The sequence below is a fragment of the Microcebus murinus genome, chromosome 1, assembly GCF_040939455.1.
Source record: "Microcebus murinus isolate Inina chromosome 1, M.murinus_Inina_mat1.0, whole genome shotgun sequence".
Taxonomy (NCBI): domain Eukaryota; kingdom Metazoa; phylum Chordata; class Mammalia; order Primates; family Cheirogaleidae; genus Microcebus; species Microcebus murinus.
In genome coordinates, this window is record NC_134104.1 from 53,320,844 (window position 1) to 53,344,431 (window position 23,588).

The 23,588-nt window shown below is 38.1% G+C and overlaps 1 protein-coding gene across 1 annotated transcript; it reads left to right on the forward strand.

Moving 5' to 3' along the window:
• Nucleotides 1-7,202: 7,202 nt before the first annotated feature.
• Nucleotides 7,203-22,621, forward strand: C1H3orf85 (chromosome 1 C3orf85 homolog). Its single transcript, XM_076001294.1, has 4 exons — nt 7,203-7,271; nt 7,370-7,428; nt 20,728-20,861; nt 22,293-22,621. The coding sequence occupies exons 2-4, from the start codon at nt 7,380-7,382 to the stop codon at nt 22,380-22,382; spliced, it is 273 nt and encodes a 90-aa protein (XP_075857409.1). The 5' UTR covers nt 7,203-7,271; nt 7,370-7,379; the 3' UTR covers nt 22,383-22,621.
• The last annotated feature ends 967 nt before the right edge of the window (nt 22,622-23,588 follow it).

Here is a 23,588-nt window from a genome sequence, read left to right on the forward strand (position 1 = left end):
TAATCATAATTTCAAGTTCCTTGGAACAAGCAGTAAATTTGATTTTCTAGTTCCAAAGGATAATATTCTCAGAGAAATATATTATAAGTGATAACAAAGAAAAATAATTACAATAATTCATTTAATGCCTAGGATATGATGAGGGATACATCAAATGTCTGGTTTTAAGGTTCATGAGAAATTTGTGAATTCTATCTGAGGAACCTCTTCATCTTTTTTTATCGACAAATAGTATTCCATTACACAAACACACACACACACACACACACACACACACACACACCCCTGCGCATGCCTGCCTGCCTATTCTCATACATATACCACATTTTCTTTGTCCAATCATCCATTAATGGACACTTAGATCGATTCCCTATCTTTGCTATTGTGAGTAGTGTTGTGATAAACATATGAGTGCAGGTGTCTTTTTGACATAATGGTTTCTTTTCCTCTGGATAGATACCCCATAGTGGGATTGCTAGATCATAGGGTAGCTCTATTTTTAGTTCTTTGAAAACTCTCCATCTGTTTTCCATAGAGATTGTTTTTGCATTCCCACCAATAGTGTATAACTGTTCCCTTTTCCCTGCATCCCTTGGCAGAAAGTTTCCTATACATGGCAGGCATTGGGTACACTAAAATTTTACATAGCCTCATCATGTTCACCAAGAGATACAAACAATTTAACAATTTTGAATTCCTAGGAAAGGAATTAAATCAGGGCTGGTGAAAAGGGAAAATTAAGGAGAGTGTTTCTTGTCTTTTTCAAACTTCTATCTAAGAAAGAAGGGCAAGGAAAAATAATTCATCAGCTGATAGATCCTGTTAGGCTCTTCTTCCCCTCTGATATTTTCTATCAACCTTCCAAAAACTTCTATTTTTTATGGAGAAACAAGAGTTGAAAGAAACAAAACTACCCACACTTTAAGGGTTTTATCTTTGCTACCGTTAGGGACTGAATTGTGTCCCTTCCCCTTAAAGATCCATATGGTAAATGAAGCTCTAGCTCTCAGTATCTTGGAATGTGACTGTATTTGCAGATAGGGCATTTAATGATGTAACTAATTTAAAATGAAGTCATTAGAGTGGGCCCTAATGCAACCTGACTGGTGTCCTTACAAGACGAGGAGATTAGGGCACACAGAGAAAGGCAGCAGAGAGTGGCCAAGAAAGACCAAAAAAAGGAGACCTTGGAGGAAACCAAACCTGCCAACACCTTTGTCTTGGACTTCCAGCCTGAGAACTGTGTGAAGTAAATTTCCATTATTTAAGCCACCCATTCTGTGGTATTTTGTTATGGCAGCCCCAGAAAACTAATGCAACTACCCAGCAATAATTAATGGAAGTGATTTCTGTCCTTCTTATGAAGTCACTGTGGCATCCTTACTGTTCTCCTTTTAACCTCTTGTACCTTCCAGCCCAGGACCCAGAATTCTCAGTTCACACTGTGCAATTCCTCTACCCAACCTTGGCATTGAACTTTCATATGCCCTCCTCCATATCCTCTGTTATATCTTAGGTCTCCCATCTTTTCCTCAAGGACCCAGGAATTTCAAGCAACACTTTAAATCTTTCAAAGCTTAGCCTTTCCCTGGAGAATCCAACTGTTGGTTTTATATACACTAGGCTGAAACACATGTACTTACATTTTGATCCTGGGAGAGTCACACTGCTGAGTGCTCAATTACAGGTTGCAGCAGGAAAAGCATCATAAAATGATAGAACAGCCTTTACTTCAAATCTACAGTAGATTATCTTCTGATAGTACCAGAACTGTGGGAACAGATTGCTTCCCTATGGAACAAATACTAACGTCCACAGAGCTACCTGCAGAGAAAATCTGGCCCTGTTCACTTCTACAGTGAATCTCCAGAAATGCTTTTTTTTTTGGCTTTTAGTTTAGTGAAGCACGGAAGACTTAACAAATGACAGACTGTGTTTTGATAGTGAGCCAATTGGGCAGGGTCCCTTGATAGTTCTGTGCTCTGTAAGTGAGTAAGCACATTGCCGATGCTCAATAAATGTCACATACTGTCAACTATCAATTATTCAGAGTGTAACGAGAAAAAATGCCTTGGCACGAATTACCTCAAAGCTTAATCAAGAAGCTGTGTGATTCCAACACCATATCATAAAACAGATTGGCATTTTTACTTAAACTGCTAGACTGTGTACATTTGTATTAATGACACGTCTTTAAATTATTCCAACTTGTTTATAGTGACAACTAATAGAAATTGCTGAAATCATTGAGCATCAGTAACATAGAAAATTTTGATAAGTAGGCCAGTATTCACAAATGTTATTGTGATAGCTCCAAATGGTATCTGGCTAATGTATCATGTCCATTCAAGCTCCCCAATCTTTATCCATGCTTTCCATTCTGGAATTTTCTTCCTGCCACAACTCAATTGTCCTCATGGAAAATTCCAACTCACTTCATTGGCAAAACTTCCCTGAAATTATCTTCTCACACACAAGAAAAACTTGTGCTGTCTCCTTGTAACTCTAATATTTGGAACAATGCACATGGAATGTGTTCAAAATAGATGGATTTTGGAAAGCACCTAGAACATAGGAAGTGACCAACAAATAGCTACTGAATGAATGAATTGAAGGATAAAACTGTAAATTCTCCACTTTCTGTATTTTATACTAGTTGGTGGTATATGTAAAAATTAGAAAATAAATGGGGAAGAGAGCAGGGAAGGAGACCTTGGACAACATGAATGACCTAGATCAGGGGTCCTCAAACTTTTTAAACAGGGGGCCAGTTCACTGTCCATCAGACCGTTGGAGGGCCATTGGACAGTGCAGCGCACATTCCACACATGCGCACTGTGGGCCTGGGACAAGTCAGCTGCTAAGCAGGACAGGCAGCGGCCCAAAAACACCCGGAGGGCTGGATAAATGTCCTGGGGGGAGGGGCGGCATGTGGCCAGTGGGCTGTAGTTTGAGGATGCCTGACCTAGATCTTAAGATGACAATTAATCCCCATGTAATGGGGCGTCCTCCTCTTCCCCAAACCAAGTAGGATCAGTTCAATCTTTCGAAGACCCCGTGCTACCTACATCTGCTAAAAGGGAAGTCTATTATGCAAGTCCTTAAACTACGTTTCCAAAGTACATTAAACCTGTAGCAAATTTTTAAGTCTGCAGCAACCACAGTAAAAATCAGTGCAAGGGTAGAATACACTTCTCTAACATTTTTGCAAATTTTTCCAAGTTAATCCAGCTCCTACTGTTAATATTTGGAGGGTATATGCCCCCATATCCTGGTGACAGCAGCAGTTAAGCTTCAATAGACACGATGGTAAGAGAGAGGATAGTGTACTTGAATTGAGGGGAAAGGTTAGCGGGAGAAAATACCTCCTATTCGTTTTTAGCAAGCCTTACATTTATTCATAAATTGAGAAAAAAAATGAAAAAAGTTCCAGCTTCCAAGACAAAGTCATATTCTACATAGTTATTCCAAAGTAGTTTCTGCATTACATCAACTGAGTCTGAATCTGACATCTTGTGCCTCGCTAAAAAGCTACTTCTCTGCATATAGCTCAGGACTTTACAGAAACTCTTATTCATTCTTAGGATGTGGTTGTGTGACATTCTGTGTCTAAATGTCAGCCAATAACCCCAGGTGCAAGGATATTCCTTCAGTCCTAGGAAGAAAATGGACCCCCTAAGAAGTTTGAGTTGATAATGATGACACACTATACTCAGAATATAAATTATAACAAACCTATATCTGCAGGCAAGTCAGTTTTAAAATAACTCCCTACGAGGTACTATGGTAGAATTTTGTTCTGATGTAGCTGCTCTCTCTTTGAGAATCTCAACTTCATGAAAGTAAGTGCTATCACCAGTCCACTTTCAACAGGTTGACTGCATTAATAGTTGAAGTTCATTACAATGTTTAGTAAGGGTTAATATCTTCTCCTCCCCTAACACATCGGCTGACCCTCCACGTTTTACTGACGCTGGTGATGACATTGAGTCATGCCAAGCTGCACCATGCCCTCCATCACTTCTTATCAGAATCTTATAAATGAGCATTCGCAAAAGCTTTGCAGTTTATTGGGTCTGATTGTGCTTATTGCATGACTCAGAGCAGAAACTAAGTTCAACTTGCTCCTTGGTAGAATAAAATTTTCTTTCCTTTCTTTTTTCTCCTTTAAAAAAATTTTTTTAATGTTGGATCTGATTTCACATGCTTTTCTTCTAACATTTGTACTTCATTGATATGAAAGAGACTGTGAGAGCTTACCAAGGTCTATCATATCATATTAAAGTAATGATTTCTAAGTATAAAGCATCAAAGTGGTAAACAGATTCAATTGATGAGCTTCATTAATTCATGCCACTTGATCTTTCTATTTTCAAAGATAGATATTCCAATTTCATTTCAAAGAGCATTTCTGTCTTTATAATTAAGATTGCCAATTTTTATAGATTCCAACTTTTTCCTTTCATTGATCATGAGAAGAGACAAGCTCTGGGGAAAACAAAAGCCCATCTCAACATAAAAACAAAACTGGTATATTACATTATGTTTTTCTGCAGCCAACTGGATAAGGCTATAAATCAATAGACCAGTGCAGGAAAATATTGACTCAATTTAGGGTTATTATATGACAGGCACTGTGCTAGGCACTAAAGACACACAAATAGGAGTAGGAAGTAGTACCAGCCTTTGGGAAACTTGTAATCTGCTCAGGAATATTGAACTATGCATATGCCACCATAATGCGAGGAAACATGGCCCAACTACTAAAGGTATGCAGATGTAAGAAAGAGTAGCCCAGTCTGATTTAGAAGATCAAGGAAGTCTTTGTCCACTAGAAAGGACATTTTCTGGCTCATGAAAGATCTTGTGTCACATCTATACCACTGCTATAAAACTGAGTTTCCCAGACCACATTCACCTGTGACCCATCTGGGGCCAATCTCACCTAATTTGTTTCATTTCACTGGCTCTTGCTTCTGTGCATGTGCAACACTTCTACTTCTGCTGCACAGCTTCCCTCCGTAATTTCTGAACATTCCTAGGACACTTATGAAACCTCTCTGAGTCTAAGATTATTTATCTACAAAATAATAATACTGTCTTCACAGAATTGCTGTGAAGATTAAATAAGACAATATGTGTAAAGTTCATGGAAGAGCTATTATTATTTTATACTTGCATTATACATGGCATCCAAAATAATTGACTAATGAATGATTCATTGAGAGAAGTAAAGTTAAAAAAAAAGATAGGAAGCAAACCCCCTCTCCCATCCCTCTTCCAGACCAGCTTCACTTTAGGTCCAAAAGTTGAAGAATGACAGAAGTAGAGGAAAGAAAGAAAAATTTCTCTTTTCGTTCTATGACCTTCAAGTTTTTTTAAAAATGGTCTTTTTCCCTTGTTTTTCTTGAGATTCTTCTAGTCTATCACACAACTAAAATTTATACTTCTCCACAAAGGAAAGAAAGAAAAAGAGGAAGGAAGGGAGGGAGGGAGGGAGGGAGGGAGGAAGGGAGGGAGGGATTTACAGACTTGTGGCAATGATTGTTCCATCTCCAAAATCTTATATAGATGGACACATGGGCTAGGCTTCCAAGATTTTGCTGTGCTTGTGCAAAGGTATCTGTGCTTCAGATACCTGTCTTCCCAAGCCTTTCATCCATCAGTGAATGGGGGCATGACTCCCAGGTAGGTAGATCTAGATTTCTGAACATCCTCTATAATTCAAAGGCAGACATCAAGAAAGTGGTTTTCTACCATTTTTATATATCTATACCTATGCATTACAGATTATATCATTTTGATGAGACTAAATTGTATGATGAGTAGTGTAGTTAGCTATTAAGCCACTGAAAAGGGTGATCTTTTGAAAAATGAAAGTAGTGTTCTGGTTTTATTGATTATGTGCTTTTGTTGGAAGCAAGTAAATATTACAATGCAGTTAAAGACTCCTTGTTTTTAATTAAGCTTTTTATTTTTGAGATATATGGATTCACACACACTTGTAAGAAGTAATACCGAGAGATCCTGTGTGCCCTTTACCAAGTTTCCCCCAATGTAACATCTTGCAAAACTATAGTACAATATCACAAGGATATTGACATTTATTGTAATCTATTGGTCATATTTAGATTTCCCTCGTGTTACCTATCATATCCACCAGTTCAAGCAACCATGGATCAAAAATACTGGGAAAAAAAGCAATAAAAAATGACAGTACAATAATAAAAATAATATGAATTTAAAAACCAATGTAGTACAACTGTTTGCATAGTATTTACATTGTATTAGGTATCTTAAGTAACATAGAGGTGATTTAAAATATACAAGAGAATGTGTATAGGTTATATGCAAATGCTATGCCATTTTATGTCAGGAACTTGAGCATACACGGATTTCGATATCTTGGGGATCCTGGAACCAATCCCCCATAGTGACTGAAGGATGACTGTACTCATTTGTGTGTGTGTGTGTGTGTGTGTATGTGTGTGATATGCATATTTAGGTCTATGTAATTTCATCACGTTTATATTCACATTATCTGTCATCACAGTAATGATAATGAATGGTTTCATCACCAGAAGGACCCTTCATAGTGCCCTTTTATAAACTATACCTGTCCTCCCTGCTCTATCCCTAATCCCTGGCAACCACTAATTTATTCTTCACTTCTATGATTTTGTTATTTTCAAGAAGGTTATGTAAATGGAATAATGCAGTAGGTAACCATTTGGAATTGGCTTTTTTTCAGCCATCATAATTCCCTTAAAATTCATTCATGTTGTATCTATGCTGGTGGTAATCCATGTTGGAGATGTACCACATTGTAGCATTCAGCTATTGAATGACACCTGGTTTGTTTCCAATTTTGGCATGTTACTAATAAAGCAGCTATGAGCAATTTTTACAGGTTTTTGTGTGAACATAAGTTTTCGTTTCTGAGAACAATGCCTAGTAGTGCAATTGCTGGGTTGGACAGTAAAAATACGGTCAGATTTTTTAAGGAACTGCCAAATCATTTTCCAAAGTGGCTGTACTATTTTACATTTTTACCAACAATGAATGCATGATCCAGTTTTTCCACCTTTTTTTTTTTCACATTTCATCTACACTAGTCTGTGTAGATGGTAAAGTTAGTAAATAACCCATAAAAGAACAGCCTGTAAAAAGTCAATTCAAAAAGTCCAAAGGGTAAAAAGTCAGGACACATATAAAAAACCACCGCAAGCAAGGTCCTCTCCATGACTTGTCTCAGTTCACAGGGCTTCCAGGTATGGAGCAAATGCTTTATACTCCTGAAAAGTATCTGATAGACTCTTCAGCTTTGCTCCAGCTGAACTGAAATAAACAAATATTTTTTCTTCCAAAGCAGGAGGATCATGGCCTGTAAAATGCTTCAAGTAGCCCTGTGTTCAACACTGCTTATAGGTAAGAACCTATTTCTTTTTTATTTAGCATGGCTTTTACAACTGTCGGGTTGATAATCCCTTTTGCCTTTTTAAAGAAATAAGCAAACACGATTTATCCATAGAGCTATTCTACAGCACTGGGTGAATCAGACTATTGTGTTGTGCTTTTGTTTTGAACACATTAATATTAATTGTGTGTATGTGTTCATTTTATTCTTAATTATGTGTTAACATATTAACATGTTACTGTTGCTAAAAAAAGTCTGTTTAATTGCTGCCTCCAAAGAAGTGCTCTGATGTCCTTGAACAAAGAAAATTTTAAAGTATCTTTGAGAAACTGTAATACTTACATAGTACCGTTATGTGAAGACCTCAGAGTACTTTGGGAGAGTGAATTTATTAACCTTTAGGGCAAGCTATAGCTCAAAGTGGTACTTTAAAGGCAGATCAGTGAAGGCAATGGAGGCCAGGTGATTTGCTGCCAGATTGACCCAGTAACTCAGAGGCTTATATCAGAACTGAACTGAGAGGTCACTTGTTTTTGTTGAAACAAAAACTGAAAATACTTACAAAAGTAAAACTTACCTTCACAGATAAACCCCTACAATTTATAAATATTTCTGATGACAATGCATAAATCCTAATACATTTGTTTCTATGATAAGTTTGAGACTCGTGCAAAAAAATTATATTTTTCTTGAAGCCCTTCCCACACACAGATAGATACGGCTAAATGTATACGTGTGTGTGTGTGTGTGTGTGTGTGTGTGTATAACGGGCCTTTAATTTCTAAGCATAGAAATAACTTTAATAAAGAGTTTTCATCATCAACATTGCACTTTGCATTTGGGTCATATTTAAATATATGATTTAGACAGTTTTAGCCAAGTTATTATTATATAAAGCAGTTATCACTGAGGCATGTACATCATACACAGTTACAGCCCACATCTCCAGATGAAGAAAGTGAGGCTGGCTCAGTTTAAATGAGTGTCTGAGCTCACTGTAAATTAAACTCATAGGCTGGTCATAACTCATCAGTGTAATGCTTTGCCCTGGCCACTGATCCATAAAGTGGCTTTAGAGGGGGGTAATGGTCAGTGCTTGCAAGGATAAAGCACTGCAGCTGATCCACATTCACCTGTGGCTGCTGCAGGCTCAAAAATATCTGACAAAGGAAAGTGGTTCTGCAAAATTTTTTAAGAGACTTAAAAGACTTTCTTGGGAAATAAGTTTGAATAAACCAACTCCATTTGAGATTACAAATATGTCTATCGTCGTTGTAATGACAACTAGTTTGACTGACTCGACTTTAAAAAAATAATAATAAAGTTATCTAGTTGAAATTCATGAAATAACAAGTGGAGAACTAAAAACTAAGGACAGAAGGACATTTACCCTGCTGGGTGAGCCCTTCATACCTCAGGACAGTAGCTTTTACTGCTTTCAGACTAAGATGACTAAAGTCTTCAGAACCAGATTCATTCATCACACTAATAACTGGTTTAACTGGCATTTTCTAAATCATATGGCTCTAGAATAGGAAAAAATAGCTTAAATCAATTTTCTTTACTTCTTTTACCCATTTTTCTTTTAAAAATGAATGTAGCTTATTCATCTGCGCTTCCCTAAAGCCCTTGTGCTCATCATAAGAAGACAACAATTAAAGAAAGAAAGTTTGTAATTATTAAAAAAATGTTTTCTCCATTACAGATTTGTTGTCTAACAAATTTCTTTAGAGCTTCATTTAAGGGAGGTAGGGAGAATATCTCATTATCCGTTTTTCTGATAGAATTGCTGAGGCCAAAAATCATGAAAGGCCTTACTCAAGTAAGCAAATTTATGAGCAGTGTCCCAAAATGGTTACTGTTTTTTTTTTTTTTTTTTCAAAATAGTAACTTAGACACACTGGGTCTGATTCCCTGGTCAGATAATTAAAAGTTCGAGTACCGTAATTTGATCTAAAAGCTAAATAAATACTACCCCGCCCCCAAACATTCAGGTCAAAAACTGCCTTCTCCTATAATAAAATCACAAATATTAACTCCACTATTTTAAGTTATTTTTATGTGTCAGGAGCTTTACATATGTTATCTTTTTTTTTTTTTTTTTTTTTGAGACAGAGTCTCTCTTTGTTGCCCAGGCTAGAGTGAGTGCCATGGCGTCAGCCTAGCTCACAGCAACCTCAAACTCCTGGGCTCAAGCAATCCTTCTGCCTCAGCCTCCCGAGTAGCTGGGACTACAGGCATGCACCACCATGCCCGGCTAATTTTATATATATATATATATATATATATTAGTTGGCCAATTAATTTCTTTCTATTTATAGTAGAGACGGGGTCTTGCTCTTGCTCAGGCTGGTTTCGAACTCCTGACCTCGAGCAATCCGCCCGCCTCGGCCTCCCAGAGTGCTAGGATTACAGGCTTGAGCCACCGCGCCCGGCCCACATATGTTATCTTAATCAAGTCTCATGATCACTCTGAAAATAGGTGCTATGCTTCCCATTTTACAAGGAAGGTACTGAGGGCTTAGAGAAGTTAAGTGACCAAGCTACACTGTTAATCATGGGTGGAAACCACATTCAAATCCAGATTCTACATCTAGAATTTCTGAGGACAAAACTCTTCTTTCTGCTACACAAACTGTCCCCTCTGGCACTGCAGTGCCAGACATGGGGTGGGCAGTAGCTCACAGGGCAGGATCTCCCCCTGGAGAAACAGTGGGGTCAGTACTGTAGCCGTTGGTACCACAAGAAAAGAGTAGGAGGTAGGGAGCTCCTTATCAGACAGAATAGAGCAGAACCAGGACATGAAGGACCTTCGATGACAGTTCCTGGTTGTGCTAATGGTGAAGAGTAGCACTAAATTTAACATGTTCCATCTCAATGGAGATGGAACAAACAGCCTCCACATGTACTCCCCAGCAAATTGGTATTAACGGATCAACACCTAAGTGGACATATAGGAGTAACAATTATTGGGTGTCGGGAGGGTGGGAGGGGGAAGGAGGGGGGAGGAGGGGATGGGTGTATACAACTACAACGAGTAAGATGTGCAACATTTGGGGGATGGACATGCTTGAAGCTCTTACTCGAGGGGGGAGGGGGGCATGGGCAATATATGTAACCTTAACACTTGTACCCCCATAATATGCTAAAATAAAAAATAATAATAATAAGAATTGGAGAAGAAAAATAAATAAATTAATTAATTAAATAATAAAATCAAACAGCCTCATATCACATACAGAGGAAATATGGAAAATAAACATATTTGGAAACTGTTTCTCTAAGGGAACCAATTCTTGAACATTATTAGAAATTATATTGATGGTTTTGGTTGTTTCTAATTTGTGTTTTTTCTGAAGGATTGCTTTCATTGTCATTCTCATACAATTGAAAAATAGATTTATTTTTTCCCTTAGCTTTCAATCATGCTTCTATGATTTGATTTGGCAGTTGGAGTTGACCACACACGAGACAATTTGGGGGGTCTATGCCCATATTGTTGACCTGCCATCAGATCTGTCCATAAAGTGCAAGTATGTCTTCTGGTTTTAGACAGAGAGAAAAATAAACCACCTTTGATCCATGTTTCTCTCGTAGTTCCAGCTCTGGTTTTGGTTACTAATGCCACAGTTAGTAACCAATGCCAATTTGTCTTGAAAGATTTTTAATTTTGCTTTGTTTATTGACAAGAGCTTTAAAGCTCACATACTCTCCCCCACAACCCTGTCAGCACCTTCAGTTCCTCCGTTTTTGCTTTCTTCTCCACCAGAGAAAGACTGGGCCTTGTTAGTCATCCCTGCAGCCCTCCAATTCCTTAAGGAGTCCATAATCCCTGACACAGTTTTGGTTTTTTTTGTAAGGTTTTGTTCTTAATTTTACCTGCTCACTTGGGCTTGTGACTGATCGATGCTCTCAAGAAAGCGCATAGTGAGAATAAACTGGTAAATAGTTTGGTTGGAGAAACAAATGTCATTGCTCATGACTAGATTCATTGAGCACTCTGGATGTTGCAGAAAAACTATTTTCCTACCCACATGGCATCATTTGTCATGGCACTAGAGACGGGGATCCCATCAACACACATAGGCAGTGACCCAGAAGTAGTCACTATTGAATCATATGAAATGCTGCCTTTCATGAGTTATGAATTTCTTCGTCCACAAGATTAAAAATAATAAAAGACCTGACAGCTCCAAAAACATGTCCAGGGAAATTATGTGGTAGTGTGTGTGAGTGCCTGTGTCCTAGTATGTGTGTTAAGAGCAGGTTAGAACAGATTTGAGTTAAACTCAAATGATACTAGTTCCTGTAGACTTTGTAAAGTACTCAACACATCAGCGATTGTAATGACAGTAAAGTGGACGCTCCACAGTTAAAAGTTCAGTTACAAAAGCATTCTATCAACAGATCTTTGAATATAACCAGATTATGAGGGCTGGTCGTGCAGTTCAGCACCTCTGTGTTTTTCCAGTTCCTTTCCATCCACCCCCTTTGCCCTCTGTCATTTTACTTCCGCTATCTGCCCTGTGGCTTTTTTATCCTTTGTAGCCTTTTGTCTCTTGTAATCTCCCTTTTTTTCTCCTTTCTTTGATTTCTTTTCTGGATTTCTCTCTTCTTCTTCCTTTCTCTTCATTTTCTACTTCACATTTTCTCTCTCCTAACCTAAATTACTTCCTTCCCACTCTCTCTCTCTCACCAAATTTTGTCTGAATTAAAAACAAAGTGAGAGAATCCATTGCGCTAAATACAACTTTTCTGTCTTGCAGCATAAAGTTTTGGGTCAGTGACCAAAGTTAAGAGTGGGAAGAGGCCAGGCGTGGTGTCTCATGCCTGTTGTACTCCTAGCACTTTAGGAGGCTAAAGAGGGAGGATTGCTTGAGGCCAGGAATTTGAGACCAGTCTGAGCAAGAACGAAACCCCATCTTTATAAAAAAAATAGAAAAATTACCTGGGCATGGTGATGCATGCCTATAGTCCCAGCTACTCCAGAGGCTGAGGCAAGAGGATGGCTTGAGCCCAGGAGTTTGAGGTTGCTGTGAGCTATGATGATGCCACTGTACTCTAGCCCTAGCCCAGGTGACAGAGTGAGATTCTGTCTCAAAAAAAAAAAAAAAGAGTGGTAAGAAAGAAAAGGACTATATCATTATGTGTAAAGAAATTATTTACTTAACACAGAGAATATTTAAGTATAAGAAAATGAACCTAAACATGACAATTTTAATCTCTCACAAAATCATAAAATTTCTCCTACATTTACAGAGATTTTTGATAATTTCATCCTATTCCCAGACATTTGTATATCCTCTTCTCCTGATCCTCTTTTAAACTTAATTCCTAATGATCATTTATACTTTATTTCAGTATTTAATTTATGTGTGTCCATTATTTCCTGGACACATATTTCATCTGTAAAAAAAAAATAAACATTTTAAAGGCAGGGACTTACACTCAATCTACTAAAAATAGTAAATAATAAATATTATTCTTTAACAGATTGCCACACTAGGAAAAAATATTTTTCCTTGGGGCTACAATGTTTTATTACAAAAATAGAATAAAAACTTTGAAAACAAAATGATCCTTTTTAATTTAATGAAAAATTTGTTATTTTTTATTGTTTTCTGTGAGTTATATGCAACTAAATTGTCAATACTTGCAATAATTGCAACAATAAGAACATCAACAAGTAAGATTTTCACTAACCAACTGCAGGGTTTTGCCCAGGGGGCCGCCCATCACATAACGTGTATGCTACGGCATGGCAGCGTGACTTGCCTGCACGCCCCGAGGCTTCCAAGGTAAAGAGGTGTGTGAGTTACCTATGGTCCACGAGGCCCCTGGCTCAAAACTAGCATGAGTTAAATACAACTCACATGGCAGTTAATGTGTAAAATATGTATAGTAAGTGCTGAGTGCTTTACTTTTAGTATTCCATACCCAAGTATTTTTTTTTATTTTAGCATATTATGGGGGTACAAGTGTTAAGGTTACACATATTGTCCATGCCCCCCTCGAGTAAGAGCTTCAAGCATGTCCATCCCCCAAACGTTGCACATCTCACTCATTGTGTTTGTGTATGCCCATCCCCTCCTCCCCCCTCCCACCCTCCCGACACCCGATAAATGTTACTCCTATATGTCCACTTAGGTGTTGATCCGTTAATACCAATTTGCTGGTGAGTACATGTCATACCCAAGTATTTTTTAACATGAGGCAAGATTATAGTGCTTATTCTCCATCTCCAGGACCAAGTATCAAGTAACACCACAAATATCACTATCACTCAGACCCTAAGGGGAATAGCTAACAGTGGACCTTTCCTATGGATCTGCCAGTATTTTATGTCTTTTGCCCTCAGTGCATCTCATTACATTTATTTCAGAGACATACAGATGTTGAAGGTTGCATGAGGGAAGGCATTCATGGTTACGGCTATGCAGGGGGTGACAAGTTCCTGCTGGTTGGAGTGCCCTCATGTGTGCTCTGCTGGTTCCCCCCCCCCCTATTTCTGAGTGAGTTTCTGAGACAGCAAATTGTTGAGTTCTCTAAGCCACTCTTCCCTCACCTCTCCTCCAAAAAATAGTACCTTCCTTTTTGTCCTGGTTTCGATCAAGTTGAGAAATAAACCAAAAATGATTATGGAAGGCAATCCAGTTCCTTTATTCCCAAGAAAGGCTAATTTGAAAAATATAGCTTTGCATAAGTACATAAAGTACCTGATGACTGGACCCTAGAATTTGGCAAACTTAATATCCAATTCCAGGTGGCAGAACCAGAAGAGAAAGTGTCCTATGAGAGCATCTCACTCTCAAGAAGAAGAAGAAAGAACTGAGGTGGATATGACAAGTTATACTTCTTGGATTTACCAATTAAATCAAACACTACCCCTTCCCAGGGACGAAGAGGAACCTGAGATTACTCTAAATGAACTTCCTCTACATGAAAGAAAACAAATCTGCCATCAGACTCCACCCCTTAATTCTGTATCTTTGTTTCATATTAGATTTTCTGGTTTTTTAGTATATAGGTTCATACCACAAGTACTATTTTCATAGTCATGTGCATAGTATGTAGAATATTTGGTCTTTTCTCCACCATCAAATTTAGAGTGTGGTGGCCTAATCATAGCTCACAGCAACCTCAAACTCCTGGGCTCAAGCGATCCTTCTGCCTCAGCCTCTCAAGTAGCTGGGGCTATAGGGACTTGCCAACATGCCCCGCTAATTTTTCTATTTGTTGTAGAGACAAGATCTTGCTCTTGCTCAGGCTGGGCTCAAACTCCTGACCTCAAGTGATCCTTCTGCCTCAGCCTCCCAGAGTGCTAGGATTACAGAGAATATTTTCATTTCTAATGATGCAGTTTCTGTTACTCTCATACTACTCATTAGTCCTTGCTGAACACTTGTCCCTTTGTGCATAATGTGAATACATTGTTATTTGTTTTGCTTTAATTATTGGATAGGTCTATTTTGATCTTTCTTGCACTTATTTCTGTCTCACTGCTGAATTTCTCGGTAAGTCCCTTAAAGGCACTAGGAACTGTGCTCACTTAGCATATTTTATATGCTTCCAATGACACGATATCATGCAGAGAAAGGAGTTTTTGATTAATGATCTATTTGCTATGAATACATTCCAGTTCAAAATATTACAGATGGAAGAAACCTTAGTGACCATATAACCCACACTCGTTTCACAGAACAGAAAATCGAGGTGCAGGAATAAGAAATGGCTCGATGACCTGGCTAGTCACTGGCAAGGCCAGAAAAAGACTCTGCATCTCTGATCCTTCTTGGTTTGTGTAAAGAGAACTATAGTCCCAAATAGCTCCATACTCCAAAGTATTTACCTTATTTCTACTGTACAGAATTTTCTACAGAGGATATTTGAAAAATGTTTACATAGAACATTGACAGATCCAATTAAAACTAACTATGATATGGGATGAAAAGGAGGGTACATAGGGAGTTGGAAAGAGGAGAGAAAAATATTTTTCATAGTTTACGATCATAAAGTTTAAAAAAGGCATTAACATGGTTGATAATACCTACACTAAAAAAAAACACCAATATAAAAACCAACGAAGCAATAAAACTCAGGGTTTGGTTTTCAAGCCCCAGCAGTATTATACAGAATCACAAACTGAAAACTCTGGTCTTGCTCTCACTAACTTTCAAGGTTGATCAGGCAGAGTGAAAAAGGGAGGAGAAATTTCTCAAGCAGAGAGGATAATAGCATGCCCTTTTATATTACTTGCATTTTTATTTCCATCCCTGCCACTAACTTACTATGTGACCTTGAGTGAGTCATTTCATCTCCATGTGTCAATTTTCTCATTTGTAAAGTAGGATAATAAATACTACTTTCCGTCTCTCTCGTGGGTGATGTTATTATCGCCATCAATTAATATTTATTGGATGCCTGTTGGGCCTATAATGCTGAGGTAGGTGCTTTGTCCTAGGCAGGAGGAGATTGTATCGGTAAAACATTTTCCATGAGCAAAAAGATAAGAGATTTACAAAAGACAGAATTATTAGAGCTTGAAATAGCTATGGTATATATTTTAAAGCATGCTTCTCTGCCAAGATTTATGCAAAACATTTTCTTTCTTAGTGATTGTACATTGCACCAGGATAATTGTGGTGCAGAATACTGGTTTTATTTTTAGATGATTCCAAATAATACTATCTTAAGCAATTACTACGGATTCATCATGTAGCTGTGAATTATAACCTTAAGCACCATTTACTTAGAAATATTTATTATCTATGGATGGTTTTAGATCTACTTTGCATAGCTACTCACTTTGTTTTGAAAAACACGTCTTTTTTAACAGAATAATAACACATATATATGTAACACTATAACTAACACCTTCTCATCAAAGAGTATGAAGAGAAATCTAAAAAGTGACCTATTAGCACATGTCAGCTAAAAGCAAAAATTCAAAGCTGGTTAGTCCATATTAGACAGCCCAGATAAATGAGGGTTCCCTCCGATCTTTCTCAAATCAATCCTGTCTCTTACCAGATTCAGGGACTACTTATCTCTCGTCTGGACTCTTAGTACAGTCTCTGCTCTCATGTTCATTGCTTTGTTCTCTTCCTTTTATCTTCTGTCTTCTACACCACTGACAAAAGGATCTTTCAAAGTAAACTGGTGAATGGATAAACAGAATATGGTGTATACCTACAAAATATTATTCAGCCTTAGAAAGGAATGAAATGCTGAGACCTGGGCAACATGGAGGAAACTTGGAGACATTATGCTACGTGAAATAAGCCAATTCAAAAGAATACATATTTTATGTTTCCACTTACATGTGGTGCTAGAATAGGCAGATTCATAGGGGCAGGAAGTAGAATTGTGATTACCAGGGGCTGGGGGAGTGGCTCACAGGGAGTTATGGTTTAAAGAGTATGGAATATAGAATATATCTACTTGGGGTAATAAAATAGTTCTGGAGATAGATGGTGGTGATGGTTACACAACATGTGAATGCTCTTAATGCCACTAAGTTGTGCACTCAAAACTGGCTCAAATGATAAGTTTTATGTTATGTATGTTTTGTCATAATAAAAACAATTTTTAGAAAAGTAAAACTGGTTCTTCCTATCATTTCTGGTTCAGAAATGATCATTAATTGCTTGTGGAATAAAGTCCAAACTTTTTTGTATGACTATTAAAATCATTCAGAATCAAGCTCCAACTTATCTTCCCAGCATTTTTCTCTGACGACATCTGCACCACCATCCTACCTTTCAATCACATTAGCAAAGTGATGACCCGGAATCTTACTGTGCTTCCCCATTCCTGGGCTCTCCAATTTCCTTCAGCCTGGAATCCACACACTTTGCTGCCACTCCCTACCTCCTCCCTGTTGAAACCTTACATACATTTGAAGCCCAACTCAAAACCAATTTCTCTTGAGGTCTCCAGGACAATATCAGAATTAATTACCTCACTATGGATGATCTGATTACAGTATGTCTTCTTCTAATTATCTTTGAACTCTGACTATAATGTTAGTTCCTTAATGGCAAGGGTTATTTGTTGTCTATCATGCAGTGATTGGCAAGGGTTATTTTTGTTTATCTTTTCATGCAATGATGATTATCAGAGCAGGGAACAGGGTGAGGGAAGTGAAGGACTTAGAACACAAAATTTACATAATCCTGAGAGTGAGTTTCCTTTTGTATTTTGTACCCTAAGTACTTATCTCACCCTAGTCCCAAGCCTGGTGATTAGCAATTTACCTTGTCATTAGCAAGTGCTTATAATGCATCATATAAGTTATCTACTACTGCATAACTAATTTCCCCAAACCTTAGCAACTTAAAACAATAAACATATATTATCTCAGTTTCAAGGTCATGAATTTGGCAGTGGCTAAGCTCAATGGTTCTGGCTCAGGATTTTTCATGATGATTCAGTAAAGATGTCTGTGGGGATTGCAGTCATCTGAAGGCTTGACTGAAGTAAAGACAGCAGGTTTCCAGGTGGCTCACTTACATACCTGTTGGTGGGAGGCATCATTTCCTTATCCTGCGGGCTGCTTCCTCAGAGCTGTTTGAGTGTCCTCACAACATGTCAGCTGACTGCTCTTAGAGCAAGGAGTCCAAGAGAAGGACAAGGCAGAAACTCTAATGTCTTTTGCATCCCAGCCACAAAAATTACACACTGTCATTTCCACAATATCCTATGTTTACACGGGCCAGCCCTATTACATAAAAGAAGGAATTACACAAGAATATGAATACCAGGAGGCAGTGATCTTTGGGAACCATTTTAGAGAATGGCTTCTACAGACAAGCTAGTTGGATTGTATTAAATTGGATCAGTTTACAGCAGGACAGTATTACTTCTGGCATCGGTCACTAATATCTTCTGAAGTTAAATGTTAGCTGATTTTTTTAATATGTAAAACTCTTCTACCTAGCCACTTCTCACCCTAGTCCCAAGGCTGGTGATTCACAATTTACCTTGACATTAGTAAGAAGGGACTATTGTTTTCAGATAAAGAGACACATCATTCCTCTGGCTTAAAATTTTTCAAAATTGCTCCTTTTCCCTTCCTGCTAAATCTAATCTTCCCTTCAAAGAACAGGTTAAGCAACATCCTTGACCATGAAAATGTCTGCTTGTGCCCCAGTGCTCAATAACAACACTTTCTTTTAAATTCCTTTAGCATAATCAAATCCTGTGTTGCCTGGTTTTGTTTTGCATCTCAACCCTTGATCCCAGCTAAACAGAAAGCTCTATATAGAGGAGTTTTCATATCTCATAGTTTGCTATAATCCCGGTTCATACAAAGTGTGTGTCAATAGAAGCCTGTTAATGAAGAGGCTGTTGAGTGTCTAATGTAACATTTCTTACAATTAAATTTTGTAATAAATGCTTCTTTATCACAAACAATAAACAGATTGTATTGTTGCCTTTTAAAGGACCAGAGTAAGTGTGTTCTTTCTTTATATAAAATCAAATTGCAATTCCGAACACAACTGTGTTTTATTTAAGAATAAAAACACAATATCGGCCGGGCGCGGTGGCTCACGCCTGTAATCCCAGCACTCTGGGAGGCCGAGGCGGGCAGATTGCTTGAAGTCAGGAGTTCGAAACCAGCCTGAGCAAGAGCAAGACCCCGTCTCTACTATAAATAGAAAGAAATTAATCGGGCAACTAATATATATAGAAAAAACTAGCCGGGCATGGTGGTGCATGCCTGTAGTCCCAGCTACTCGGGAGGCTGAGGCAGGAGGATTGCTTGAGCTCAGGAGTGTGAGGTTGCTGTGAGCTAGGCTGACGCCACGGCACTCACTCTAGCCTGGGCAACAAAGCGAGATTCTGTCTCAAAAAAAAACAACAAAAAAAAAAAAAAAAAAAAAAGAATAAAAACACAATATAGACTGTTAAAATTTTCAAGATCTTAAAAAAGTATGGATTTAAAAAATTATCGGCCGGGCGCGGTGGCTCACACCTGTAATCCTAGCACTCTGGGAGGCCGAGGCGAGTGGATTGCTCAAGGTCAGGAGTTCAAAACCAGCCTGAGCAAGAGCAAGACCCCGTCTCTACTATAAATAGAAAGAAATTAATTGGCCAACTGATATATATATACAAAAAAATTAGCCGGGCATGGTGGTGCATGCCTGTAGTCCCAGCTACTCGGGAGGCTGAGGCAGGAGGATTGCTTGAGCTCAGGAGTGTGAGGTTGCTGTGAGCTAGGCTGACGCCACGGCACTCACTCTAGCCTGGGCAACAAAGCGAGATTCTGTCTCAAAAAAAAACAACAACAACAAAAAAAAAAAAAAAAGAATAAAAACACAATATAGACTGTTAAAATTTTCAAGATCTTAAAAAAGTATGGATTTAAAAAATTATCGGCCGGGAGCGGTGGCTCACACCTGTAATCCTAGCACTCTGGGAGGCCGAGGCGAGTGGATTGCTCAAGGTCAGGAGTTCAAAACCAGCCTGAGCAAGAGTGAGACCCCCGTCTCTACTATAAAATAGAAAGAAATTAATTGGCCAACTAATATATATAGAAAAAAATTAGCCGAGCATGGTGGCGCATGCCTATAGTCCCAGCTACTCGGGAGGCTGAGGCAGTAGGATTGCTTGAGCCCAAGGAGTTTGAGGTTGTGAGCTAGGCTGACACCATGACACTCACTTTAGCCTGGGCAACAAAGCGAGACTCTGTCTCAAAAAAAAAAGATTATCATCATTTTTCTTCTTAATCCTGGACATACAAAATATAAGCTGATTTGATTTATGGATGGATCCACCAATACTAACAATTTAAACCACAGTGTCAGGTTTGGGAGCAGTCTACTTCAAACTAAAAGATAAGTTCTATTTTAGAGAGATAGGAAAGTACGAATGAGATTGTTGACTCCTGGTTTGATCCGGTAGTTTATGTCCTTATGGCAATCCTGTGTGTATTATTATATCCCTTTACATATAAGAAAACTTGAATGCAAAGAAAGTCAGCAACTTTCTCAAAAAAGCAAATATAGCTGGAATTTAAATCCAGGTCTGCAGGCCCCCAAGCATGTACAGAAGCTTTGAAATCCTTCTCCTCCACCATGCATCACTGGTTTTCATGCTGAACTACATGCAAGCTAAACTGAGTGGTGATAGTAGAACGGTGACGAAGGCCCAAGGAGCAGCCATCTCCCTCAGGGCTTAACTTCTCCAGAATTTCCTTCTCAGGCTTCCAGCCTGCCAAAGACCAAAGCTGAGTCTCTTTAAGAGGAAACATTGAAATGTAAACTATTGCCCTAAAAGACGCTGTGCTCTCTGACTCTAAATTGTAGGAGCGTTGGGAGTGCCATTTTTGTTGGAAGACCCTGCAAACCAGTTCCTACATCTCAAAAGGAATGTGTATCTGCAGGATTACTGGGACCCAGATCACAATCCGAATATGTGGAGAAACACACTGGCTGATCAGGTATTTGTATTTGAAACAAATTGTCCTTCACCATTTACCTTTTTAAATGGGCATTGCATCAGTTGACATTAACACAGCACTAGCCTAGCCCTAATTTCTCCCCTCTAGACATTCTAAGCTATACCTGCTCTTTCGTCCCCATGAAGAGGCTTTTTTTGCCTGGTAAACTCCACCTCTTGCTTAAAGACTAAGCTCAAATGTCACTTCCTCTCTGAAGCCTTTTCCTTCTTCCCAGGAGGCATCTGTCCTTTCTTCTGTCCTGTTTTCGTGCTATTTCACATAAGAATAGCTCTCAAAATGTCAATTGGAATTATTTGTTTTGTGTACCCGACCTCTCAACCTAGACTACAAAGGTAAGGTCCATGTCTTATCCATTAAAGTAATTATTTTCAGGACCTAGCATAATGACTATTATGTAGTCAAGGCTTAATAATTATTACATGTTTGTGCAGGTGGATGAATGGAGAGTGATCAGATTTTAGTTCACTCTCAGCCATTCAGTAGCTAAATTTCCTCTTTGATAATTATCCAAGTCTTTAATGTTGTTCCTTCATTTGCTTGCCTTTTGTACAATTTTCTACTCATTTGTATTCCCACTCCAAGAGAAATAAAGAAGAAACTTGCGTTGGCTCATTTCATTCCATGTTTACTTTTCTGATGAAAGAAAACATAGAAACTCTGGGCCAAATAAAATTGCTGAATTATCTGAAGATTTCAATTATTCATGATTTCCCTCTTACAATTTAGCAATTTAGAAAACAAAGTTCCATACTGAATGAATTAATTACTTTACTTATTCATTCTTTCTTTCTACATGTATCGGGCTTTCACTATCACCAGGCATGAGGATTGTATAATCATAAAAAATTGAATGTCCTTGTTTTCATGGGGCCTCAATCCTATCCTTATTCCACATGGCTGGGTCTTAACTGGTCTACCAGGATTGGCTTGTTTCTATTTAGAATTTGCTGATGAAAACCACCAGCTGAATAATGCATCTAGTTTTATGCCTATTTTTCCCTTACAGGCATCATTTAGAGGTATTAAAACAAGGCATTTGTTTATTTGGAAAATTAAATAATTACATGGGCTGGTAGACTGTGTCCTCTTTATAGAATGTTGAAATTTTTAAGTACACTCCTGCCTCTACTTGTAGACCAGTTTTGGGATCAACTGACAGACACCATAATGTAGCAAGACTCTGTCTGCCACATTGGTTTATGCAGTGGCCTCACAAACACTAAAAAACATTTGAGCTTTGAAGTGAACAGATGACTAAAAGTGTGAAAACTAAACCCTATTTGATATAATCCTTCCATTATATTTTTCCCAGACTTTTTTTTAGGAATATCTTTATGATAATCAGAATAGCCGATGCAACATGTATTCTACATACTTAGAGATCATGACTTGTGTTTCCTTTTGTTGCAGGCTCATGAAACATGGACTGCTTTGAAAACAACAGTACAGTATTACTTGGATGTGAATACATTCAACTTTGACATGTTTACTGCCCAGTAAATGTGCTTTATGAATTAAAGCAGGAGGACAAGATGATGGGAATCAGAATGGCGATGTGCAAAAACCATGGGCTTTGGAAACTTGGAGTATATCCATGCTGTTTACTAGATTATTTATTATGTGTGTCTCATAGAGTTGTTGAAAACAGTAATTATGAAAACCCATCTAGAGACCTGGATTAGAAGTTCTCAATAAATGTTAGTTCTTGAAATGAGAACTAAAATAACATTTACCAAAAAGAGGACTTTTATGGGGAAAGGAAAGCAAAACCAAAAAAGTAGTGTCATTAACATACTCTGTCCATTGCTCTTGCTTTCTATGGCCTCTTCTTTGTGGGTGTTACTTCATTTTTAATTTGAAAGATGGGGGATCTTTCAAATGGAGCTAATTGTCTTCTCTCTTCTTAAATACTTGCCACTTTTATAAGCCAGTCTATTTTAAAACCATGCTTTTAAAACTTTTTCCATCAAAGGTGTCCTGCTGAGGGGAGTGAGGACTACAATCTTGACTTGGGTTGGAGAGTAGATAGTGGCTAGGAACTCACTGGAAGCTACTCATTTGTAAGTGCAAACTTTCTTAGAAGTTTTGTAAAATTTATGCAAGTTTTGCATTCTGCACCATAATATGTGGATGCTTGTTTTAATACAAAGTAATTGTTTTAACTTACTGACCATGTACAATCATTAATCTTTTCCAAGAAAACTGAAAAATTGACTCCAGAGAAAAGTGGACTTCATTTATCCTGTAAATTTCTACATATCTGTGGAATACCATTTCAGTATAAGGAGTGCTGAGATGATATAACTGATTCCCAAGATTGCCCCCCAAAATCACAGATAAATGGAATTTTTGTCTTCAAAGATCTCTTTCTCCCCATTCTCTATCCCCTAGGTCAGTTGTTCTCTGTAACAATATCTTTTGGACTTTTAAGGTTAATGGAAGCATCCCCCTTAAGGCCATAGTCAGTCTTACATGGTCTTACAACAATCTTAAGCACTTTTTTAGCAGCAAGTGAATCAGAAAAACTGAAGCTGTACGATGAAGACTTTGGACACAGCAACTTTCTTCTCCAAGACGCTGACAGCTATTTCCCATTTCCCATCATCATTTCCCATTTCCTATGCCATGGCCTAGAGGCACTTTCAATGAGAAATTTGAGGCTAATTTGTAATGTATTAAGCTAACTGCTATCCATTTCCAAAAATA